General features: G+C 49.8%; 1 protein-coding gene across 7 annotated transcripts in view; it reads right to left on the bottom strand.

Moving 5' to 3' along the window:
* Window positions 1-26,120, bottom strand: part of PTPRN2 (protein tyrosine phosphatase receptor type N2) — a 697,234-nt gene that overhangs the window by 599,360 nt on the left and 71,754 nt on the right. For all 7 annotated transcript variants that reach the window (XM_067041729.1, XM_067041728.1, XM_067041727.1 and 4 more), the window contains exon 2: window positions 25,959-26,009. In XM_067041729.1, coding sequence (XP_066897830.1) covers window positions 25,959-26,009 — 51 coding nt within the window. The remainder of the gene's footprint in view (window positions 1-25,958; window positions 26,010-26,120) is intronic.

Here is a 26,120-nt window from a genome sequence, read left to right as displayed (position 1 = left end):
CACCGTAGAAGCCTAAGATGAGTTTTTTCTTTTTTCATTTAAAAAATTAATAAAGAAGAATTAACAATGGAATATAAATTTTCTTCCTATTCCAGTCCCCCAACCTACAGATGCCAGCTGATTCTTGGCATCCTTCAGAGACTGTCTTCCCACACATGAGGACACACACACATGGGTTAAACACAACAGGGATTTCTTCCTGCATTTTTTTTCAGTCTTCCTGTGAAATGTAATGAACATAGAGAAATGTGCACAAAAATATATAACAAACAATTATTAAGTGAATGTTCATAGGATCACTCCCCAGGTCCAGAAATATAATCCTGCAGCAGCCAGAAGCCCCCTCGCCGAGCACACCTGCCCAGGTGGCCGCTGTGTACTCTAGTCTTCCCCTTCTTAGAACTGGACGCGCATGGCATGGAATCTCTCGTGCCTTCCTTCTTTCACTCAGTTTTATATGTGATCCAGGTCATCATGGTTTGTTCAATTTCACTGCTGTGGGATGTTCCTGTTGTACGAATGTAACAAATATACAGTATATTCAGCTTACATTCGTGAATATGAAAAATATTCATACAATATACAAAATACATAGATTTTGTATGAAATATTTATTTCATCTCTTCTGCCCCTGAAGTACATTTGAGGATTTCCAGACCGGAAGCTAACACACAACCCCACTCATGAACGTTGTTGCGGGCGCGTCTTCGGCGCCCCAGGGCGCTGCCTGCCGCCATCCAGGGACCTGCTGGAGCTCGGGTGGTGTTTATTCCACCACCAGGCCAGCGTTCTCGTGCTCTGCATTCTCAGCAGCACCCAGAACTGGCGGACTTGGAGTTCCTGACCATCTAGTCAGTGGTCCACTGTGTGTCACGTGGTTCCCTTTCATTCTCTGATTCAATAACCGGGTTGAACACCATCTTATACATTCGTGTCCCTGCGTTTCCTCCTTAGAAGTTCCTGCTCAAGTGTTTCTCCAATTTTTTCTTGGTTGTCTGCCTCTTCCTTAAAGATTCGTTGGGAGTCTTTATGTTACTGACCGTGAGGCCTTTTCTGGGTGCACGTACTTCACCTTCTCCCAAGACTGTCGCTTGTCTTAACTCTGTCTTTATTAAGAGAGGTTCTTGATTTTAATGTAGCTGAAATTATGAATCTTTTACTCTGTGGTTGGTGTTTTTTAAATCCTGTTTCAAAAACGTTATCTACTCTGAGGTCATGAAAATGTTATGTTCTCATCTAAAAACAGTTTTCACTTAAGTATATAGGAGTTGACCGATATGAAAGAAATTAGGTCCAATTTCATTCTTTCTAATATGGATTCCAGCTGTTCTGCATCTTCATTCAAAATATCTTCAGATCTTTCTATATCTGCACATATACCACTCCGTCTTGCGGATAAACCATAACTTGAAGGATAGTTAGGATGCTCATGCTTTTTTTCTATTCCAATTTTTCAAAGAATCATTCTACATTTAATTCTTTACAAACATACTTAAGCATATTCATCATGGACTTTCATGGGAGTAGGCCTGCTGAGCTAAAAGGACGTGCATTTTACATTTTCTTAGATATTGGGCTTTCTGTCTTGCTTTATAAAATTAATTCCCTGTCAAAATTATTAAAAATTCCCCCAAGTTTTCTTCTAGTACTTATAAAGTCCCATTATACTTTTACGTCTTTGAGCCATCTGGATTTTATTTTGGGGTAAGAAATTTGGGAGGGATCCAGCTATATATTTTCCAAATGTCAGGCCAGTTGTCCCCAAATCATTATTGAATAATACATCTTTCCCCACTGATTTTAAATGTCATCATTATCATATACTAAATACTCATATGCATTGGGTCTATTTCTAGGCTTTCTATTCTTTTCCTTCAATCCGTCTGTCTGTTCATGATCACGGCCACTCGGGTGTAAATACTCCATCATCTCAGAGCGCCAGGTGTGGGATGGTCGACGGCCCCCGTACAACTTCCCTGCTTCACGACCTTCCCATGACTTCTCAACATGAACTTTAAAACTAGTTTGCTCAGTTTCAAAAGAAATTTTGTTAATGTTTTGTTGTGCTCACTTAAACATCAAGGTTAATTCAGAAAGAACTGATACGCTATCATGTCAAACCTTCCTACCCAGAAGTACTGTCTTCCCAGCAATTCGCCCCTTTGTAGCCTGAGTTTGGTAGAGTCCAGACTGGCTGTGTACGCGCCTTCCCCAATGCCTCCATGCCCTTCTCCCTCTGCTGCCTCTGGGGTCACAAACTTTCTGCCTGAAGACCTCCTGGTGGTGGTTCTCTAGGCAGGCCAGCCAGCAATAAATTCTCTCTCTCTCTCTTTTTTTTTTTTTTTTTTTTTTTTTTTTGATGGCCTGAAAATGTCATAATTTCCCTTTCCTTTTAGAAGGATACTTCCTCTGGGTATAGAAGTTCCGTTTGGCAGTTATTTTCTTTCAGTTCTTTAAAGATATCATTCTATTATCTTCTAGCCACCCTCAACTCTGTCAAAGCTGCTGTCAACTGCATAAGGAAACACTCCCAAAACCCCTGGGCTGAAAGCAACAACCACAGGCAATTTCGCATCAGTCTGTGAATGAGCTAGGGGTCAGCTAGGGGTGGCTGTGCTCCTGGTGACCCTCCTCCTCCTTTGGGGCCAGGGGGTGGCTCAGTCATAGCTTCACGACAACGCTGGAGAAGCAAGAGAGGCCCCCGTGTCAGGACCTCATTATTCCATCCTCGTCTGGCTGACCAGGGTGAGCCAGCAGCTGGGTCCAGAATAAGGCAGCGGGGAACAGGCACCATCTGTAACGAGAGCTGCTTGGCAGAGGGCACGAATGCAGGAAAAGAGGAAGACCTGGGACCCACTGCCATTTTCCCTGAAGCCTTCTTAGAGCCTCTGAGGTTACACGTCTTTTCTCTGGCCTTTCTGGCTTTTTTAAATTTGTATTTTCAACAACTTCACTATACTGTTCCCGGAGTGCGTGTGTGTGCGCGCACGCGTGTGCGCAGGTGGGCACGCGGGCATATTCTTCTTGGGATTCGTGGTGCTTCTTGAACGTTTGTTTGACGTTTTTCCCACGTTTTGGAAACCTCCTGGTGTCCCCCCTTCAAACCCTGCTCCTGCCCATTCTCCGTGTCCTCCCCTCTGTGGACTGTAATTCACAGTAAGCTACCTCCTTACAGTGCTCATGGGTCTCTTCCTCTCTCTATATTTTCCATCCTTTATTCTCTCTGGATATGGTCTTCTGACCTCCTTCACTCAGTCCCACTTCCACTAGGTCTGATCTGCTATTAAACCCATTGATTATGCTCCTAAATCCAGTACATGCATTTTTCAGGGCTAGAATTTCCACGTGGTTCTTTTCTGCTGATTGTACTTCTCTGAAATTCTCCACTTATCAACTATTGCTTCAAACACCTGAATCATTGTTATTTCAGTGTCAAAGGCTGATGACTTCGATACCTGCACCACTTCGCATCTGCCTGTACCGTCTGCCTGTCTTCTCTCAGTCCTGTCACTTGACATGCGAGGCAGTTTTGACCAAATGCTGACCCAGCGTGTGTGAACAGTGGAATAGGCTCTCACTGGTATCTTACCCCACACAGGGCTTTTCTTCAGCTTCCGCAGCCAGCGGTGCAGGGCAAAGGGCCTGGATGCATCGTGGGCTGGGCTGGGCTGAGAGACTGGGCCATTTTCCATCCGCGGTTCTCCCGCTGTACTCACGGCCTTTCAGGGGCCCTGACTGAAAGTCTAGCTTGCCCGCCAGGCTCCCCGCACTTTGGCAGGCCCTGAACCACAGCCCTCCAGCCCCCAGAAGTCCACAAAACTGCTTCTGAGTGTCTGCTTTCTCTCTTGCCATCCCTCTGAGAGCATCGATTATTTATTGGCCTCAACTGGCTCCTCTTCCTGTGGCCCTGGCACTTCAAGACCTGGCTGTCTTTGTAACTCCATGGTGTCTTCTGCTGGAAGTTTTCTCTACTTTATCCAGCTTTTCTATTCATTTTAAGGTAAAATGGGTCTGCTGCAGACTGGGCATCCCACTCAGAAGCAGAAACTTGCTCAGCAGAACCTGAGGGGCTTTTCATAAACGACCTGCACATTCTTCAGATTATTCCCAGATGGTTTAACTTCTTTCATTGTTGCTTTCTTCCACTGTGTCTTCTGTTGATTGTTGGTATTTAGGAAAATTCTTCATTTCTATATTAATCATGTAGCCGGTCACCCCACTGAATACTGTCAGTAGTTCTCGCATGGGTTCACTGAGGTTTTCCAGGTAAATAATCATATCATTTGAAAACACTGATCAGGTTGTCTCTTCCTTTTGGTTTTATACCTCTTATGTTTTTCACATTTATGTGATTAGCTAATACAGAAACTCTGATTCCATTGATCTGGACCAGAATGAAGACAACGGAAGCCCCTGAATGCCCCCAGGTCACATTCATGAGAGGCAAGGCTGAGAGCCCTGGGCTGGTGCTGTTGACGCCGTGCTCAGTGTCAGCACTAAAGTCACGTGTACAGCTGGTATGCACATACATGTGGATGCTGAAATCTACGTAGTTAAGCTGGGTTTTGACACTCAGTCTATCTACCTATAAATCTTATCATGTTAAAGAATAGATGTTAAAGGTTCTCAAATCTCACTTTGGTACGCTGCAAATAAATACATGTATTTCCCCCTTTAACCTATTAATATGGTAAGTCATATTAACTCCTTGCTATGGACTTATTCTTCATTCTTGGAATGAGCCCCAACTGACTCTGACATAGTATTCTTCTCATGTGCTACTGGATTATGTTGGTAATATTTTATTTAGGATGTGTATAAGACTGTTTGAGGGGTACTGTACTGTGATTTTTTTGACTGTGGGCTATCTTTTACAGCTTTTTGTACCAATGCTGTTTTGTAATAGAGAATTTGAAGGTTTTCTGTGTGTTATGCTCCAAAGCTGCTTAATTACCACTGGATTTATCAATGCTTTGGAAGTTAGATAGAAAGGTGGTATTTTTATAAACAATGTCACTGTAATAACTTGCTCTCTACTGTTCATTTCTTCTAAAACAGACTTCTTAAGGCAAAGCCCCCCCACGCGTATGCACACATATACGGATGGGCGGGCAGCGGTACCACACGCAGCCCTCCTGGAGATGCAGGTCCGTCTGGACAGCAGCTGAGCCCACGGGAAAGCCTCCCTTCTCCTCACACTGCGTAAGTGAAGACGGTCAGTGTCGCCAAATGGACTAAACACACTGACGCTTCACATGTGCCAGCACTGGGTCACGGGTGATACAAAAACTTCCCTTCCCCGTGGGGGAGGAAAATGGGTACAAACAACCACCAGGAAAGATCAGGGAAGATTCAGAGAAAAGGCGACATTTAAACCAGCTGGAAAAACTTAGTAACTCTTGCCTAGAATTTTTTCTCTCTCTCCACAATGCTACTCATCCTTAAACCTGTGAGCCTGGACCTTCCTGTTCTCCCACGACGAGGTGGGATTAGATGCTCCATCTTTGGGGTGGGAGAGTGTTTTCCCATTACCATTATTCAGATGTCTGCCTTCCCACATCCCTGCATGCTTAGGGTGGTGTGAAACCCCAGCTCCAGTCAGTTTCTGGCACTGACACTCATAAATGAAAGTCCCTTCACAAAACGGTGAGTGAATGAACTAATGAACAAATGGGATTTCCTAAGCAGTAAAGAGGGATTGTGATTTTGATATTAATTTTAGGGCCCAAAACTATTACTCTTTTAAAGGTTATATTTAGGAAGAGAATGAATTAGATAGGAAAATACATAATGTATAAATTCAAAAGAGAATTATAGTAACAATATGTTTATAAATGCATAAAACGTGTCCAAATGTAGGAAAAACACAGAAAAAAAGAGATAAAAACTAAGTTGTCTCAGGTGACAGGACCACGGGCTCGTCTTCCTCCCAATTTTTCTTTAATGAAGAATATTGCTTTTAGAATGGAAAATAAATAGAACCTCCATAAAACTCTGCGCTTTGGGCCTTACCAGGCAGCACATTTTGCTTAAAATAATCCATGCCTACAGGCCACCGCGCCAACACCGCAGCCCTCAGGGACTCGCTGTGACTCCCGCCCGGCAGGCACGGGGTCCCGGGGAGCAAGGCCTCACCCTGCAGGGCAGGCTGACCGCCTCTACCCGCGACTGGAGAGGGACCCTGTCGTGGGATAAAGGAAAGGAAGGAGAAAACCGAAGTACATTTTTAAAAACTTTGATCTTAAGGGAATCAGTTAAAATTGAGAACAGGATTGCGCAGAATAAGAATCACTCTTGAATGACTTTTAGTAATTATTAGTCTGTATTATGCCTTTTTTAACCGACTTCTGCCCAGAGGAATATCTGTGGAAATTTTTCATCGAGTTTGACTGGATCCATCTCTACTCAAGTATCCAGCCTTTTTCCACGCCATCCTCACTGTCACTGACAATGTTTATTTAGTAGATTAACTTACATTTTATGAGGTGCTATAAAGCACCTACACTTAAACATGAGATAACGCTGCGTCATGACTCGGGGTTCTCCGCGCCCTGGATAACCAGGATCTGAGGGCACCGCGGCGTGGATGTGAGAACGGACGGCTCCGTTTCGTTTTCTGGGGAGCTCAGGCAGGTCATGCGGGGACCGCCTCATGCCCGTTCGGCCAGGCGCGGTCGCGGGGAGGGTCACGCTGTCTGCACGCAGGGCTGCCCACGAGCGGTGCCCCAGCAGCTGGCTTTGCCCACGGGCTGCATGCAGGGCGGTACTCGCCCCTGCTCCCCGGGGCAGCACCTCTGAGACCTGCGAGAGGGCCCAGCAGGGGTCCGAGGACACCTGGCCGTCCAGGGCTCGGGCACTCCCAGCAGCTGGCCAGGCGGGCGTGAGGCCCCGTGCCCCGCCGGGACCCCGAGAACCGGCGAGAGAGCTGTCAGGCCCGAAACACTCCCCACTGCGTGCTGCGTGAACCGGCCCCGCGTGCCCGCCCGGCCAGGCGCCCTGCCCCTCGGTGGGGCAGCGCCGCTCCACAGGGGCTCAGCCTGATCCCAAGAAGCCCGTGTGTGACCCTCAAGGAGTCGCGGAGGAATTACAAGAGGAATCTCCCACCTCGGGGCGGGGCTGGGTGGGGAACACGACGATTTCCTGGCTCCATCCCCCACCTCGCGGGACGCCTGCGGCCTGTCCGCCCTGCCCCGCTGCTGGGACACATGGCGGGGCAGCTCGGACAGCTCCCAGGGCCACCTTGAAATTGCTCGTGCAACGGTCCGCCCGGCGTCCTCTCGATTGTTTTAATACAGTTAGGCTTCAGGTCCAGGGCAGTTTGCTGCTGTTTCCTCAAGGCCAGTTCTCGGAACTGTGGCAGCTTGTGTCACGGCTACATCTGGTCGTCACGTAGTGAACCTAGTGGGGGCGCTTCAGGATCTACAAAGCAGCTCACAGGACGTGGCTCAGAATATGATCTGCGGCCCTAAGGAGGAACTGCAGGGCCTTGACTTCAACAGCTAAACTATTATTATTTTGCTTGTTTCACTGTTTTCCTTTGCTTCTGCATTTTCTGACTTCTCTGATTAAATTATTTAAGTTTATTCTTTAAAGTTTTCCTACAGACAAAAGGCAGGCAGAGGACATGGGGGGGGGGTCTGTCCTGGGAAGGCCCCACAGGGTCCTGCTCTGTTACAACAGGAACCAAGGGACCACGGTGACCGAGGGTGGAAGTGCACAGCGTGAATACACAGAGGCACCTGCCAGACCGCAGACTGGACGGCCAGGAGATGCTCCCTGGACAGGCAGCCTGGGGAGGGGGCCGGCTGTTCCGCTCTTATTGGAACCTCGCGTTACTTGAGTGTTCCAAACTACGTCTATACGTTGCTTTGATAAAGTTAACTGAGGGAAAGTTAAAAGCACCATGTCCCATAAACACAAAGTAAATGCTGACCTCTACTTCGGCCAGCCCTGCAGTGGGCACTGTTGTAGATGCCCAGAAACATCAATTAGCCAGACAGTCAAGACCCTGCCCATTCAGCTCACATTCCAGGGGCAGAGAGACCGTAAGCCATAACTAGCATCCAGACTGGTGACAGATGCCACACGCCAGACACTGCCCTAATACATGGCCTCCTGTAGATGCCTGCTAAGACCCAGTCACATGCCAGGCACCTGCTGGACTTGGGCACATGGTCTCTGACCTCCTGAGTCTACAGCATAGAGCTCCCAGGGTCACATGTGCTAAGCTGCTCACCTGGGGACCCACTTGCAGACCCTGAACCCAGATCCCCTGCCCTCTCGCCCGGCGGTCTTTCTGTTGCATGATGCATCTGCATCTGTGCAGCAACAAAAAGGACGGCACATAAAGCAAATGCAGAATTCACACCCTCACTTTACATGGCATGTGCGTAAGTCACTGGCCTCCAAAACTTAAGTAACTCTACAGCCAAAGACCTGGTCGCCCCCACCCCGGATCTGGCCTTGTTGGGCTGGGCTGTACTGAGCTGTTGCCAACTGTCTACATGCCTGCTTTCCTTGATGCCCTGCCCTAGTTCTACCTGACCAAACAGCCAGACAAGTAGTCAGTCTAGGGTGCAACTGGAATGTTGTGGCTCAAGTGAAATAAAGTATATGAAATCTCCCATAAATTGTAAAACACTGTGCAGGTATTAATAATATTTTGTAGCATTTTTACAGTCTTCTGTGTTTTGACAAATATCCTTAATAACGAAGTATAGAATACTGTCAACTAATTGGACTAGGGTTATTTACCTAAGACAGTTTTGTGCTGCAACCTGCAATTTCTTAAATGTCAGATTAGTCATTTGCATTGATTTGCATGTCCACAGAGAAATATCTTCTATGCTAATGATGTTCTTTCTAACAAACTATACAAGCAATAATGAGGAGACTGAACTCCCTCTCCATACCTTTGGCTCTGCTGCACAAAGCACAGCTGGCATTTTAGTGTAGATGGCATGGAATTTTTAGGGTTGGAAGGTTTCTTAGAAATCATCTGGCCCAGTGGTTCTCAACTATGACTGTGCATTAGAATCACTTCAGGGAGCTTAAAAAAAAATAAGAAAAGAAGAAAAAGAAAGAACACCGATGCCGATCGCCCCCTCCCCAATTCTGATTCGACTATGCGAGGCGACGCCTGGCCATCAGTTGTTTAAAAGCTTCCAGGTGTTTCTAATGGGCAGCCACGGTTTGTAACCCCTGATGTAGCCAAACTCCTCATTTTACAGGTGAGAAAACTGGCTCCTTCCATGGAGAATTCACTTAAATAGAAAGTCAAGGAAATGTCTGCTGGTAGAGCCTAGACTGGCTGACTTTCAGTCCAATTTTCTGACTTTCTGACTTTCAGTTTTCTGACTTTCAGTCCAATATGCTCGTGCTTCCGATATCATGACCACGCTGTGTCAATGACGGCGCACGCGCGCACGTGCCAGATGAATCAATGGCATCGGGCTTTCAGATTAAGAAAATGAAAACATTAATCCACAGTGAGCAGACCCCAAATGTGTAAAGTTTGGGTCTAGTTGTTTTGTTTGTGATTCCTTTTAAAGAGTGAATAAACAAAATACAAATTGTTGATGCACCTTTGTTTGTGGCAGAGAAGAGCCCACCACCCTGCTGAGACAATGGGTGTAAGCATCTCAAGACTCCCCAACCCCCAACCTGACTGGGCCAGAAGGAGAAACGTGACTTGGTGGTTGAAGTCCACAGAGGCCAGAGACAATCAGACTAAAGATAGGGCTCTGATGACTTGGGATCTGGACATGTGAGGCTGACAACTGGCCCCCGCCCCTACCCCACGACCCACGGGGGTCTCGATAATGCTCGAGTGCATTTCTGTTCACTGAAACAAGAACAACAGAATCCTACCAGGTCAGTTGCCATATAGAATTTGTTCAGGCCACTCGGCAAGTGAGAGAGAAACTCTAGCCAAAGGAAAACATAAGGAACAGGGATTTTTCCTACCATCATAATAAGGTCCGACATATTGGAAAGTAATAAAGTAGAGATGGAAGAATTCCATTTGGACATAGGTTATATCAAATAAGGTCATGGTGTTTCATTTCAACTGGGAACATAAAATTTATTCCATTTTGCTGAAGAACTAAGACTGACCAGTAGGCAATCCTATTGTGTGTTTTCCTAACTGTGTGTTTTCCTAGTGGCACGTGGGATAATCTGTCTTTTATTTCTTTATTTTCATTTCTTACATTTCTGCATCTTACCAGAATCTCAAGTAACCAGACTCAGGGGAACTTCCCAGGTAGGCACCCCAAGACAAGCCCTACCTCCTCCTCCTCCACCCACACAGGGTGTTCACAGCAGCCTTCCTACGACAGCCAAACACTGGAAACAACCCAAACACGGCCCACTCATCGACAGAACAGGACTCAGCAACAGAGGAACAAAGGTCTGAGGCAGGAGGTGTGGGCCAGAGAGGGCCGAGGTGACGGGCGGTGCGCACGGCCCAGGTGGAGAGCAAGCTCAGAACCCCACGTTACCTGGGGGTGTAGCATACAGAGAGGGAGACACACCACCCTGAGTGCGTACCTCGGGGGATTTTTATGCATCACACAGAATTTAGGAAGGGGTGGGCTGCCTGTTGGTGGTGGGCAGAGAGGCATGGCGGTGGGGAGGGTCTGCTCCAGCCTCAGGTGAGCCCACCGGGCAGCCAGGGACTTCTTGAGGACAGGGCAGCACTGCAGGGAGGGGCCAGGACCTGCATGGTGACCAGACCCCCGCCCCAACTCTGTCAGATTGGCCCCTCAAGGACACAAAACCCTGGTCATCTTGGTAAGGCCGGTCCCCGCCTGGACCACAGCCCGGGTAATCACTATTCTAATGCATCCATTAATCTTGTACTACTTCCAATCTCTTCACCACATTACGCTGTTCAAAAACCTGGACTCTTGACCTTGATCTGGCCTGACTTCTACAGACCCAGAGCAGTGGGAGGTCTGGGGGGCCTGAGGCCAGTCCAGCCCAGTTCTACCCCTGAGAGCCCTTCAGGCAATCACGCTTTTCCCTCTCTTTCTCTCCAAGCACTCTTAGAGGATCAGTTCTATTCTAAGCAAAAATCAGAGCTGTTATTTTTTTTCCAAAATGGAGGAAGAAAACAGAAAAGCAAACGGTCCTCCTGTCAAACCTCACAGCAGGAAGCTGAGGAAGAGCCCTCCCCCATGGTGGAAGATGGCTGAGGCGGTGAACCTTCTCCGTGGAGACGAAAGCAGAACCTTCTCCTTGGCCACAGGGCCAGCCTCCGTCTCCCGCCCCCGCCCTCCTAAGAAAGCCCACAGGCCGGCCACGGCCTGATTTCCACAGGGTCTCACCCACACGCAGCACCCCCAGTTTCCAGTCTCTGGGATTTCTCCCAATGCTGAGAACAAGTATAAAACCCATTAACAAAATTGATTTCGAGCCAGATGAATCAAGGGGAGGCCCCTCCACAGATGGTTTTCTCTTATTCACGACAAAGACAGCAACCAAGAGCCTCTCAGCTGATGGGTACCCTGGCCCAGGATTTCTCCAGGGTTTGGGTGAGCGTGAGACTCGTGGCTCCTTCTGTCACTGGAAGCTGTCTTCAGAGCAAACAGACACCCACCAGTCACCAGCTCGCCCAGCTGGTGCCGCCAGCGGCCGCCCCGGCTCCTGCAAAGGTGCTCGCCACGCGGTTATTCTCACCTCAACACCCGTCTCACCATAAGCCACCATTTCCTCACTTTTGCCAGCATCATGAGGGGTTCACAAGTAGCAAAGCGAGAACTCGCCCCCTGAAGGCCCACGATGGAGGTGCCCCCGTGCTCTGTGCAGCTGCGGGAAGCAAATGATGGGCTCGCATGGAGGCACACTGGGCCACCCCTGGGTCTAGATTCTGCCGCATTCACCCAGTGTAACATCTAAGTGACCAAGTTTACCACCTGTTAAACGAGAACGAAATTATCTCAGGAGAAAAGAATCGCTCGGGAACAGTGCAGAAATCCAAGAAGGTAACGTGTGAAAACACCCAGAAAAGTACATAACCCAATGCAAACACATTGTTACCGTGTAACCCTGTTTTCAATGACAGAAGACACATGTGGGGCATTAACCCACTTGGACTCTGTCACAAGCTCTGAGCCCGGGGAACAGACCAGGCAGGACATGTTTCAAAACAACCCCACGCCAAGCTTGACCTCGTGAAAATCACCCGAGTTTGAGGGTAGCAGAGACCTCTGCCGTCACGCAGCCGTCAACTGACACTCAACAGAGCCGCCCCTGCGGAACCTGTGTGCCCAAGGGTCCCAGGACGGGCAGGCGGCACCTCTGAAACAGAGGCTCACCCTGGGGCGGCCCGGCTCCTGAGAGCTGACCGTCGTGTGTCTGCCCAACGCCCCTGTGGTGGAGCCGGCTGGCCGGAAATCAGCCCAGGGGCAACATTTAGGCCGTGGAAACTGGCAGCAAATCAACACACCCCCGGCCAGAGCTGGTTGTTGAACATTTACCAACATACCGCTGGCTGAACCACTGAAGTTAGTCCCCACATGGTTACCTAGAGATCAAAAAAGAAAAAAAAAAGGGTTTTAAAATGTATCATCTCTAGAACTCAAGTTTAGTATAAAATTTTGCTCATCTAGTCTCTGGTCGTGGCTGAAAACATCAACAGCTCGTGACCCCCAACGCCAGCTCCCAATCTCTTCCAAGGCCTCCAGCAAAATGAACCAAATCCGAACGAGGACGTAGCACATCTCTCTCAGGACCGCAGCGACTCTAGACTCAGAGCCCTACTAACAGAGAAGGAGCACCCACGAATACGTTAAAGCTTTAACTTCCCGCCGCCAACCCACGTCCGTCCCCTGAAGAAACTGTGTCCGTAAGGAGCTGTTTTGCGGTGTGGGCGTCCCCAGGGCCGGCAGGCGGGAGCCCACTCCTGGGACAGCTGCGTGGAGCTGGGCCGATCCCGCCCCACAGCAGACAGGGCGAATGCAACCACGTGGTCTGCGCCCAGCGGGGGCTGCTGCAGCGGGGAGAAGGCCGCACCTTGCAGACTGGACCACACTGCTGCAGCCCTGCCCCCACCGGTGACACGTTTATAATCACCATGGCGACCGGATGGGGCCGGGGAGAGGAAAGGGTTCCCAACTCCGAGCAGGGGATGCTTCCTAAAGTGCAAAAATGCATCCCCAGGTGCAGGGCTCCAGAGAAGGGCACAGTCGTAGGCTCAGGAAATCCAGGGTGGTTTGAAACGAGCTCATTAAAACTCCAATCTTGGCTTCCAAAGACAGCTCAGACCAACCAACTATCTAACAGCTGACAATGATAAACTGAAAAAAAAACGTTGTTTTAAATATTAATGTAGAAAAAAACAGGTTGCCATAAATATCTTTAAAACCAAATGTTTTAGGCACTTGAAAGGAAAAGAAAAAAAACTGCAGAGCAAATACCAGTCCAATATAAACCTCAAATAGTGACACTTCTTGGCTCTGATATAATCTACTTGGCTTAAGTCATTCCACGCAGGCCCCAGATGCTCCTGTACAATAGCTCTCCTCTTTACATTGCTGACATTCTTAGGCAGGCACAAGATCTAGTACTCACAAGACCCAAACCCAAAGGCAGCATAAACAAAGTAGCAGAGACTCAGGCCAGAAAGGAAGCCCTGGTGAGCGCGGGTGCCGGGGTGCGAATGTGGGTTCCCACCCCCTCAGCCCCCGCCCACCTGCACAGCCAGGCAGCGCTGCCCACTGGCAGCTGGCCGTTCATCACAGCAAACCCTGATCCCAGGGGAAGAGACACAGGGCCTCCGGACTCCTCACATGGAACCTGCTCATTCATCAAGAAGCTATTACACACCGAGATCACCGGCGGATCCATGGACCCTGGACCCTGTAAGAGACACTGTCCATAACTGGCCCTTCGAGTTAACTTTCTCCCAGAGAAAGCCCTCAACAGCTCTGGTTTGGATATAACAGGAAACCTGAAAATAGGCTTCATCTACTAGGTGATTCATTATCCTCTACTGTCTTCGCAATTAGAGATTTTGAAGGGTTAATTTGAGTAACTGGTAAATCAATCTAGAAACAGGGACAAAAGGGAAGAATATTGCAAGAGCGCCTTCATACACGCACACATCCCCAGCTGGGGCGCTGTCCTCAAAGCCACTGGTCCGTCTGTAAAATGGAGGCACCTCCTCACATTCCTGTTCGTCCCTCCTTGGGGGGGACCCACCAAGTGCAGGCGAAGACCCCCGGCGGGCGACACCTGAGGATGGGTAGGCAAGGCGGCAGCGGGGCTCCGGCGGGAGGACGGGCTGCTTGGCTGGAGGGTGAGTCCTGCCGGAGGACGTCCTGGAGAGGCCTGGTGAGGCGACGGCCCCCAGGGGGACAGCTTAACTGTTCCCTGTGGACGCGCGATGATCAGGCAACTGGGAACTGCAGCAGGTCACCTCTGTGCCCGGGGAGCAGGGGACGCGGCACGGGGCCTTGGACCCTTACCCCGAAATTCCAAGGAGTTGGGTGCACTCAGCTGAGCCTAACCGAGTCTGGCGGAGGGCGCCCAGGACAGGCTAAGCGAGGCCCGTCGGGCGCCGTCGGGCAGTCTGCTGGGGAAGAGGTGCGCCGACCGGCACGCTCAGAACCATGCTGTGCAGGGACGAACCCCAGGACTCTGCCTCCTTAACGCCCTGACTCAAGGGAAGACCACAGACAGCTGGGCCTGAAGCTACACTTTCACTCCCGGGCACGTGTACCCTCTCACTGTTTATTCAGAATTAAACACCCCTGTCGTTTCCCAGTATTGATTACTGTAGTTACAAAGCCACACCAGATACGACACATTAGGGTCGCATCGATGATGCTGACGCGGCGCCCCATGAAGACGCAAAGAAGCAGAGTCCTCAGCTTCCCACATATGAATGTCTTTTAATCCCCCCCCCCACTTCCAGCCCAGGTGCAGGAAGAAGCGGCCCGTATCTCCCTGGAAATTCAGGGCCCAGAGCCGCTAAGGGGAAGGGGAGTGCGAACATGACTGCTGCCTGGTGACCTGCCAACCGCCCTGGAGCGGAGAGGAAGAAAGTGGGTCACTTCCAGGTGCAGCTTCCTGCTTCCCGAGCTGCAAGGGGGCAAGAGGAGGAGAGAGAAGCCCGGGTCTGCCCCTCCCGCCTCCCCTGCAGGAGCCCAGCCTGGGCGCCTCCGGTCGTGCCTGCGCTCTGAGCATGCGTGTGCGTGCGGCGGGCACGCAAATGGAGCAGAATCAATTTTAACTCATCTCCAGTCATTCACGTGAGGCTCAAAATTGCATTTCTTCTCCTGTTAACATGCCAAATTAAACTCTGCTTCACACCATTTAACTCAGTAATTAATTCCCATTCCCTCTGAGTTTTGATTAATTGGGATCTGGGAGCGGAACAAGCCTCCCGGCCATGCCGAGGGATGCAGTCCCACACCTCTGGGCTCCGGGGCTGCAGCTGGGGCCGTGGTCCTGCCCACAGAGCAGCCTCGGATGACACAGACGGCTCCATCCCAGCACCGGACAAAGGCGGTGAGACCGTTCAGGCATGCTCCTTGCTAGATCTTTTTCCTGAGGAAACGCCGGGCACGTTCCACATCATCGTACACGGGAAACAGTCTGGCAGGGCGCACAGCAACTGGTAAAAGCCGTTGCCTCTCGGTGGGCTGAGATGTGGTGGACGAGGGGGTGTGGAGAAAACGCTTCACGTTTTATTCTACATATTTTCAAACTGCTCATTTTTAATGAGAATGTATCCAAGTTATTATCAGTATAATCCACTTTGAATCAATACACGATAAGCCAAAAAGAGAAAAGCAGGTAAATACTCCAGGAACTAACGTTTTCCTTTTTTATACAGTAAGACTTTGCTGCCATCTTCTATCATCACAATAATGCAGAAGTGGGCTCAGGAGTAACAGTGATGCTCTGCTTCTCACGGGAGCCGAGTGCTGACCGCTGCCCACTGTCCTGTGTGCACACACCATGCACGGTGTGAAAACTTGAGAAAGAGAAAAGAGAATTGCTTAAATGGAAGAAACAGAATGGAGCTGTGGTGTTATCTTCGGGGGAATTTTTACTGTGTCCTTTATTCTTTTGTTTATTTCCGGATTTTATAAGTTATAATCAGGAAAAATAGTCTTTATTTTTAAAAATCCACTCAACAGATGTGAACATAAGCAGTGAGAATTTACACGCTGTGACCCAATGCAAAATTAGACTTTGCCGTTTCCTCCTCGATCTCCAACAATCTCCCCTTCACTCTGCCAACTGCCACAGACGACGCCCGTGTGTCAGGTGACACACTGGCCCCCGACCTCGGAGCTTGTGGTGAGAGAGGTGCGCACATGCACCCTGCTCAGGGAAGAGGAGGAGGGGGTTCTAAATCAACCAGGAAGACTTCCTGGAAGAGGAGATTTTTGGTGTCATCACTAACATTCAATTAAATGGTGTATGTCCACTAGAAAATGACAAAAGACACAATTTTACTTCTCATAAGCTTTGTTTTAAATAAGCTTCACAGCATGGTATCCTTCTTAAGGACTCTGGGAGTGCTTTACTACCTGACAGTATGTCTCTGCAAAAACTGGTACACTAGAAAGTTCTGGAAACCATCGCCATTTACATTTTATGGGTAATACATATTTGGTTCCCATTTTCTACCCTCCAAACAGCTATTCAGCTTTAAACCAACACACATAAGTAAGCATGTTGTTGGCTCAGGAAAAGGTGCCAAACTCTCCATTGAAGCAAAACTAAAACAGACAAACATCTTCGCCCTCAGTAATGCGTCCTTTCTGTAAGTTTCAAGGGCTCTGGACAGACTTTTACAGGAGCACAGCCCCTCGTTGCACAGCTCTGGTTCTCAAACGCACCGACTCAGATGTGGGCATCCCCTCATTTCTTCCCCGTCACCAGGGACGCCCGTGGACGACCAGAATGGCCCTACGCTCTCCACCCAGAACCCTCGAGGCTGTATGAGAAGGAGGGCAGGTTAGCCCCACCTGCCGCTGCCCCTCCGATCACAGGCGGGCAGCAGCCTGGTCCACGCAGCAGGTGTGGATGCAGCTACATCCAGATGCTGCTTGCAGAGGACTCGCCTTGGGGTCACGTGTCACATGAAAACCCTCCAGCGGGACAAACTGAGCTTGGATGGGGAGCCCTACTTTCTCTCCTTAAAGCTCAAGAGACGCGTAAAACGGCATCCAATGCTGGAGCAGGGGGTATGGGAGGGCTGTTGAGGGCAGAGGCAGACCCTGCAGCGGGGGGTGGGGGAGAGGAGGCCCCCCCGTCTCCCCCGCCGACCGCTGCGTCCAGCCGCACTTGGCCAGCCTCTCCAAGCCCCACCCCCTCTGCTTCCCCATCCACAGCCTGCAGGACCCGCGCTCACACCCGTGGTAGGGTCTGGTCCCAGGCGGCAGGCAGGCCCCTGAGCAGGTTCCAGAAATACCTTTTCTGGGACGAGCGCAAGTCCTGTGGGTCACCCCAACCAGCAGCGAGTCCAAGTGAGGCCCCGACTCGGCACAGCAACTTAGCCCGTGCGCGGTGCCTGTCCGTGGCCAGGATGGAGGTCGCAGCTGGGGGCAGAAAGAGAGGAGGCCAGGCCAGCAGGGGCCAAGGCAGGTGGGCACTGCTGGGCAGAAACCCACGAGAGAGGCGAGGAGGCGGGTGGGTGGGCAGGGGTGCTCTGGGCGCTAACCCCACGACCAATGCCAGCAGACGAGCGCCCCCCGCGGGCCCAGGGCATGTCCTTGAAGAGGAAGTGCTGTGCTCCCAGCAACTGCATGGATCAGGAAAGGACCCCTCACTCAATGGACCGCCACTGTTCATCTCCAACAGGCCTCCATGTCTGGATGCAAACTGTCCAGAAATCAGTAAATGCTTTCTGCATGCCCATGATAGCAGACCCCTAGCAGAGGAAAGGCAGTACTTCAAGACTCCTCGAAAAACTTCAGCCCAGAAGGGAAGTTAAAGAAAACTCCAGGCACTGAGATCCGTGGCAGGACAAGGTAGGTGTTTTGGTGAAGAGCAGGAGGGAAAGATCAGCGGGTGCAGGAACGCAGGAGGAAGGCGGGGTTGGGGGGGGGGGCGGTCTGGACGAGGGAAGAGGGCCCGGGAAAGGAAGGAGCTCAAGGACAACGCGGAAGGCAACCCGGTGACGGGAGGTCACCTTAAAGGTACCCGGCGGCGGCAGCCACGTGACAAGTGACCTCAAAAGCTCGCACTGGCCGTAGGGGTCTAGACGCAACTCTGTGGGAAGAGAGGCACTGAGGACCACAGCCGAAGCAGGTGGGTCGCACGGAGGCGGAGGGGAGGCGGGGCAGGCCCACCAGTCAGGAGTGAAACGCAGCAAAGCAGCAGCACGGGTCCTTGTGGGCATGAAAACCAGACAATCAGAAGATACTGCAGACGGAGAGCTGGCAGGGCTGGGGGTCGCTGTGCACGAGGGGCCCCTTAGATCTAGGGCGACAGACGAGAAGGACAACTTTAAAGAGCAAACTGAAATAATTTTGGCCATTAGAGAACAAATGTAAGTGTTCCAAAAGTGACTCTTGAGAGAAAGAGATTATGTCATCCTGGAACAGATTACAGAAAAGACAGTCTAGGTGTAATCCCATAGGTAGACTAAATATTAGGAAAGCAGGTTTCCAAATTTTTTGAAAGTACATTTGATTCCATGGCCAATAACTCGAAATGGGAAACAGTCAAAAAACAGATGTTATATCCTAAAAATAAATTCTGAAAGTCTAATTATCAACTACTCCATATATAAAGAAAAAAGGAAATCAAATTTGCAAAGATTTTTAAAAGATCGTGCTTCGGCTGAGAAGTGAGATGTTTGCTTTCACGCCTGCCGTGGGGGCACAAGTCAAGACCGCGTGACAGAAACCGGTTTGCCAGCACACGCCGCGAGCCTCCAAAGCCCCACAGACCATGGCCCAGTCAGTACTCTGGCTGTGAGAATATATTCTAGGAAAAGACTACCGAAAACCTTAGGCACAAAGCTCTTCTTTGCTATGATACTTACATTAATTTAAACAACAGCGGGTGTATCCTAAATATTAAAAACCATGGAAATGCCCTTTAAAGTTATGTTACACACACACGATTCAAATATTAGGCAGCTATAAAAGAGAAGGTCTGCAAACAGTTATTCGTAGCATCAGAAAATGCAGGTTTAGACTATTAACTGCTCAGGATACAAAACTATAGGTTTAATATGCTGGTGACTATGCAAAAATCTGCACAGTTTGAAAAAAGGCTGGAGAAATTCCATTAAACTATTAACACAGAGGTTTTCCCTGGGCAGTGACTTCTACTTTCCTCATATTTTCTGCTTTTCAAACTTTTTAATATGAGCCCGTCTCTATTAAAAGAAGGAAAGTGGGAGGAAATGACTACAGAAATCAAGAAGGAGAAAGAGGGCGGGGGTCCAGAAGGGGCACCGGAGCGCGGGATGCGCTCCCAGTAGAGGCGTGGGAACGCGCGCACACCCAGCGGGGCACGTTCACGTCTCTGCTCGGGGAAGGCGGGGAAACCTCAAGGGCAGGCAACCACTGCACCTGTTCACTCCCTGGTCAGCCGGCCAAGGCCGAGGCGCGCTGCGATGACAACATTCCCATAGCTCAGTGACCCGGGCCAGCTCGGGTATGCGTGCAGTCTGTGGCTCTGCTGCAGGGACTGAGACTTCCCTCTGGACCCGGGTGGTCATGGCAAAAGCAGCCGCTCATTGGGAAGTGGCCGCGACACCACTTGGGGCTCACCCCCCAGGAGGGGGCTCCTCCACGCACAAAGCTCTCCTGCGGCCGGGATACACCATCTTCCCCAAGCCCCTTCTCCACGGAAAGGGCAGGACCTCATCAAGAACTGAGGGCACAGTGAAGTGAGGAGATAAGACTGAATGGCCGAGGACACAGCAGGAGAACTGTGCTTCCTTAAAGGAATCGCTTCTCTGATGCAGACAAATGGACTCCCAGGATACTAGAAAACTCCCCCAGGTTACAAATGGCGGCCCCTCCATCTGGGCAAACTACAGACAGAAGGACACAACTTCTCTCCCAGGATTCAGGAATTTTTCAAGGAAAATCCTGCTCAGTGAACCCAGAGCAACGTGGATCACAGAAAGCACCAGGGCTGCCCCCAAACTGCCGGACTTCAGAATATGCAAATCCTCAATTTCTTCCTGATCCTTTGGAGCCGCGTGATTGGTCTCATCGGTAGCCTCCACCACAGCAAGCTCAGCGAGGGCTTCTGTGGGAAAGTGGACAAGAGGAGGGGTGACTGGCCACCGGCCCTCATTGCCCAGCACAAGGACCTCCTCAGACACACCCCCAGGGCCTTGCGCAGAGGCCGACATGCAAACACTGCAGCTTAACTCCCAAGAGCATGCTTCAGGAATTGGAATAGCCCAAGAGAAGCAAGAGAATGGCCCACCGGTGAAGACCAAAACCCACAGACTTGGCCTCTACATCTTGCTGATAAAACGATCCATGTCCTCAACATCTTTATCCAAGATTTATAGCACCATGAACGTGAGACTTATCCAGACAAAACTATTATCAGACTCTACCTCCTTGGAGTCTAGAAGCCCGATCAGGATATTACTGTCAAGTGAAGAACCAGTAATCTGATCACTCCTCAGTGCTGCTTTTATTACCTAAACAGCAGTAGCCACAACAGGAGCATCACCTCCCTGAAAGGTGGTGAAAATGGTTCTCACAAAGTGGATTTTGTAAAGCCATTCCATGGAAATCCCATTAAGCTCCGGAAATCGGCCTTAAGAGCCAGGATGCTGAGCCCGCCCTCGGAGCAGCCCCTCGGCACAGAGCCAGCCGCGGCCAAGGGCAGAGTCTCCTCAGCCAGCGGCCTCAGAATGTCCAGATCACATGGGCCTTTTCAGGCTCTCCGGGTGGCCCATGACTCATACGGCGTTGATTTTATTGCTGTTACCTAATCTCCTTTTCAAACTGACTGTACTTTTTCATAGTCTCTGAGTTGTCAAATTAAAGCATCTTATTATTCTATTTTTTCCAGTGCAATAAAACAGAATAGCTCCGTTTATCAAATTTGCCATGGCATGCTGGGTACGCCAGTAGATCACAACCAGCAGCTGACAAACCCAGCTTGTGGTCGCTAAACACGAAAATGAAAAAAAAAAAGAAAAATGTTCTGAGCTTCCAACAAAAATACTGATTTGGTCTGCTTCTTTCAGACCTCAAGAAAGCTTTAGAAGGAAAAGCAGGAAAAAGGGAGGGAGGAGGGAAGACGCTTCCTTCACATGCTCGGGGCCCAGGGGCCTGTGCTGGGGAGGGCCGGCAGCTGCATTTCTGAGACCCCAGAAGGGCCAACTCAAGAAAGAGGCAGTGGGTGGCCTGGGACCTCACCCCAGGCCTCTTCCAGGTTCGGAGGCCCGCCGGCCCAGCCGGGCCCGGTGAGGCTCTTGCTGTGACAATGGATGCTGCTTAGGGGAGCTAGGCGGCCGTCCTAGAGGTCCCCTCCCCAGCCCCAGCGTTTGCTCCTCCACCTCTGGCCCCTCTAGTGCATATCGCTGGACTTAGGGGCTGTTCTGTGCCCAGGTTCTCGCCCAGTTGCCCACCCAGTGCTAACCCACCTGAAGACCATCAGGTACCACCTGTCCTCCTGCCCACACCTCAGACACCCAAGACATTGCCACCAAGAAGCTTCCATCTGAGGCCAGAATGGGGTCTCACGCCTCCCCCGGGGCTGCCCTCTGCATGGGAGCTAGGGGCTTGGCTAGAGTCCTGGCCTGCACAGGCAGCACCCAAGGCAGCAGGCCTTAACCAGACCTGCCTTTCTTTTCTTTTGTTACAAACTTATTTATTTATTTTTGGCTGTGCTGGGTCTTTGTTGCTGCACGTGGGCTTCCTCTAGCTGCGGTGAGCGGGGGCTACTCTTTGTTGCGTGTGCCAGCTTCTCATTGCGGTGGCTTCTCTTGTTGCTGAGCGCAGGCTCAGTAGTTGTGGCACACGGGCTTAGTTGCTCTGCGGCATGTGGGATCTTCCCAGACCAGGGCTCGAACCCGTGTCCCCTGCATTGGCAGGCAGATTCTTAACCACTGTGCCACCAGGGAAGTCCAAGATCTGCCTTTCTAAATCAGACTCTGAAATGTCTTTATAAGATTAGTTTTATTACAAAAGTAACGCATGATTGCTTTAATAAATGAAACAATGCAAAAGTACTTAAACGTAAGTTAATGATCCCCCCCCATACACACCCACTCCAAACTGTCTCTAGTTCCCCAAAAAGATACCAGTGGTCCTTTTCACACCCTTCTTCCTGGTCATTACAGGGAGGGGGAAATGCAGATACATAGATGGGCTTTCCCAGAAAATTACATCATATTATAACCACTGCTCTGCAACTTACTTTTTCTACTTACTATATAATGGACATTTTCCTGGTCAGAAAATAGACATTTTACTCATTTTTAAGTATCTTTGTAATATTTCACACCATAGATCCACCATAATTTATGAAACCATTACCATAAACCATTCCCACAGCACTGGACTTATGGCTGTCATGGGTTTTTGCCACTATAAATACTGTTGGATGCCTTTGCTTTTATATGTGTGAATCTCAAAAATAAATCAAATTATCAGTGTATTTTTCATTTGGTAAATATTACCAGATTACATTCTGAAAGAATGTCACCAAACATACTGACCAGCAAAGTACATCAGTGCCCATTTCCCTGTGTTCTCACCAGCAGTGGATGTTATTCATCTTTCAGTTTTTAGCAATCGGATGAGTGTGGTTTATAATTATATTTCCTTCATTACTATTGAAGGTTAACATATTTTCACATAGTATGTGGGCCTTTTTCATTTCCTCTTCTGTAAATTACTATTCACATCTTCACCCACCTTCCTATGGAATTCTTTGCCTTTTTCTTATAATGTGTAAGAGTTCTTTGTAGTTAAGAATCCAAACCCTTGGTCTGCCATGTTGCTAATGGTTTTCCCAATCTGTTTATCTTTTTTATAATTGTGGCAAAATTTACATACTATGTGCCATCTTACCCAGTTTTCAGTGTACAGTTCAGTGGCATTAAGTACATCCACACTGCTATGCAACATCACAACCATCCATCTTGAGAACTTTCTCATCTTCCCAAACGGAAGCTCTGTCCCCACTGAACACGACTCCCCATCCCCCTTCCCAGCCCCTGGTACCCCCGACCCATTCTACTTTCTGTCTCTATTAATCTATTCCTCTTGGGACTTCACATGAGTGGAATCATTAAGTATTTGTCCTTTTGTGACTGGTTTATTTCACTCAGCATCATGCTCTCCGGGTTCATCCATGCTGTAACACGTGTCAGAACTTCCCTGCTTTTTCAGGCTGGATAACATTCCAGTGTATGGATGAGCTACATTTTGTTTATCCATTCACATCAGTGGACAGCTGGGTTGCTTCCTGGCTACTGTGAGTAACATTGCTGTAAACTGGGAGGTACAAATATCTGAGTCCCTGTTTTCCTTTCTTTCGAGTATATACCCAGAAGTAGAATTGTTGGATCATATTGGTACTTTATTTTTAATTTTTTGAGGAAACACCATACTCTCTTCCACAGCAGCTATACTATTTTACATTCCCACCAACAGTGTACAAGGGATCCAATTTCTCCACATGCCTGACAACATTTTTAATTTTCTGGGTTTTGTTTCTTTATAGTAGCCATCATAATAGATGTGAGGAGGTGAATCTGTTTCTTTTGACTTTTCTTTATAAAGTATCTTATTCCATGTAAGCATTTTAATTGTGCTTAACAAGGCCTGTTAGGCTTTTTGAAAATATATATAAGGTTAGTAGGACCATATATTTCTACCTGTATCCCAAGAAAAGGGAGAAGAGAAGAGAGGGAGACAGGGCGGAGGGAGGGGAGGGAGAGGGAGAGGGAGAGGGAGATGGGGAGGGGGAGGGGGAGGGGGAGGGAGAGTTGGGGGGGGGAGAGAGAGAGAGAGAGAGAGAGAGAGAGGGAGAGAGGGAGGGAGGGAGGGAGGGAGGAACCGAGTCTGATCGCAGAACATTCTGGACTCCACACACCAGCCCCTGTGGTGTCCTGGCTGCCAGGCCACACCTCTCTGGCCCACATCCAGCTGCTGCCAGGCTGAATCATGCAGTCACTCGTGGGAAGCACAGATCCAGGACAGCACCTCTTTTCGTTACTGCCTATCACCCCACTCTGCCATTTCACAGCCGGCTCTTAACCGTACTAGAGAACATATCAAATATTGTCTGTATCCATAAATCAAGGCCTGTGTGTTTATACTTACATTTAAATTGCTTTCCTTTTCCAAAGAACTCAAAGCTATTATGCTATATAATGTTAATGTAATACCACGCCAGGGAGGCCAGTTGGGGTTAGGGAAGGAAAGCCTCTGAGAAGAGCTGTGACTTCCAGGCCTGCTTTTTGTCAAGGAGAAAGGGGAGGGAACAGAGCTACAGCTTTTATCCTGCTGGTGCCACCCTAGTCTCCATTAAATTAAACAGGCACACCTGTTTCCTTTATAATCCAACTTCACCAAGTCAGGGCAGATGACATATTTTTTAAATAAAATTATTTTTAAAGCTGCCTCCAAATAAAAGCTTCAGGAGGTGCCGTTGCAAGAAGCCACAGTGGGACCCAGAGAGAGGCCCGGCCGCGCGAGGTTGCACCCCAAGGCACTCAGGCCGGACAGCCCTGCAGCATCGCAAACCGGGACAGCTCTGGTCACAGAGGCCACACCCCAGCTGAGGCCTCCGCTTGTCATGATTGAACAGAACCCCCGCACCCCCAGCAAAGACAGGAAACCGAACCATCCAGCCCTTCAGCAGTTCGTCCCTAGGGCACGCGAGCTGCCGGGACACGGGCATAAAGTTGTTCCCAGCCCTGAAATCCACGCTCTCCGACCCAGGACTTACTCACCCCGGAACGCCTGGCGCACTTGGTGTTTGACCTTCAGCCCCTCAACAGTGACCCCGTGGGCCTGGCAAAGACCAGTGAGCTCAGCGAAGGTCAGGCAGAGGCCCCTTCACCCCGAGGGCCTCACTGCACTGGACAGAAGGGTCCCAGGGCCGCACGGCCTCCCAAGTCAGGTCCACCCACGAGCCCTGTGTTGCACAGAGAGCCGGGTGGAGCCCGAACGCCTGTGTCAGGTGGTGAGCGCCTCCGGCGGGATCCAGGCAGGCACAAAATCCACCCCAAACACACGCATAATCTAACGACGGGGACGGGCAGTGAGGGAGAAGAGAACCCGCCTCATGCTGGGCCACAATCAATGTGTGCATTGCCTGGGTCTGCTGCCCATCAAACAAGACACTGGCTCTTCTTCTGAGGGGCGGCCCCTCTGAGCAAAGGCTCCAGAGCCCGGGCCTGGGAAGACACCCTGCTCTGGTATTTTAGGTCCCCCGCTTGTGGGCTACAAGCCCTACCTGAAAACACAAAGCACCAGACGTCTTCTTCTCCACCTAATAAGAGAGGAAAAGAGGGGGCCGAAAGGATGAAGCTGCGTTAGAGGAAAGATGGGAAGAACTTGAGAGTCCCCACATCAACCAGCCTTACTCGGGAATTCTAGCTTCATGAAGCCTTCACTACTTTCATTGACACTAGTCCGAGCATAATCACCTGTAACTTCTTTTAAATACAAATCAACAGCTTTACTGTTGCAAAGCTTCTCAGGAATCAGCTTAAAATACTGGGATACAGGTACAGATAAAGATACGGACACATAAACATACGTTCATAGAAAGAAACCTGTTCTACTTCCATTCGTTTTCCATTTTCTCTCTTGTTAGTAGTGTCCAGAGAAGTTCCAGCTCCACGACGCTCTTCGGAAGAATCAAACAAAATCAGCCTCAGCCAGAGCCTTCGCTCCACCCAGTGAAGCCACTCTTGGAGTCACAGTGGGTTGGTGGTATAGAGGCAAACCCAGACCCTCAGCCACGTGTCCGGTGGCACCAGCACTTACCGTTCACGCAGGTCTCAGAGGGTGTGCACAGGCCATCCTCGAATAAGCAGCCTGGGGAGGAAACACAAAGGAGAAAGGAGTCAGAGCCTCAAGACGAGCAATGCAGCCCTCGGGGCCAGGGCATCTGCTGACTCCTGCGTCCCAGAGAAACAGTGCAGACCT

The sequence above is a fragment of the Kogia breviceps genome, chromosome 9 (assembly GCF_026419965.1).
Source record: "Kogia breviceps isolate mKogBre1 chromosome 9, mKogBre1 haplotype 1, whole genome shotgun sequence".
NCBI lineage: Eukaryota > Metazoa > Chordata > Mammalia > Artiodactyla > Physeteridae > Kogia > Kogia breviceps.
Note: the sequence above shows the minus strand (reverse complement) of the source record. Positions and strands in the feature narration are given on the sequence as shown.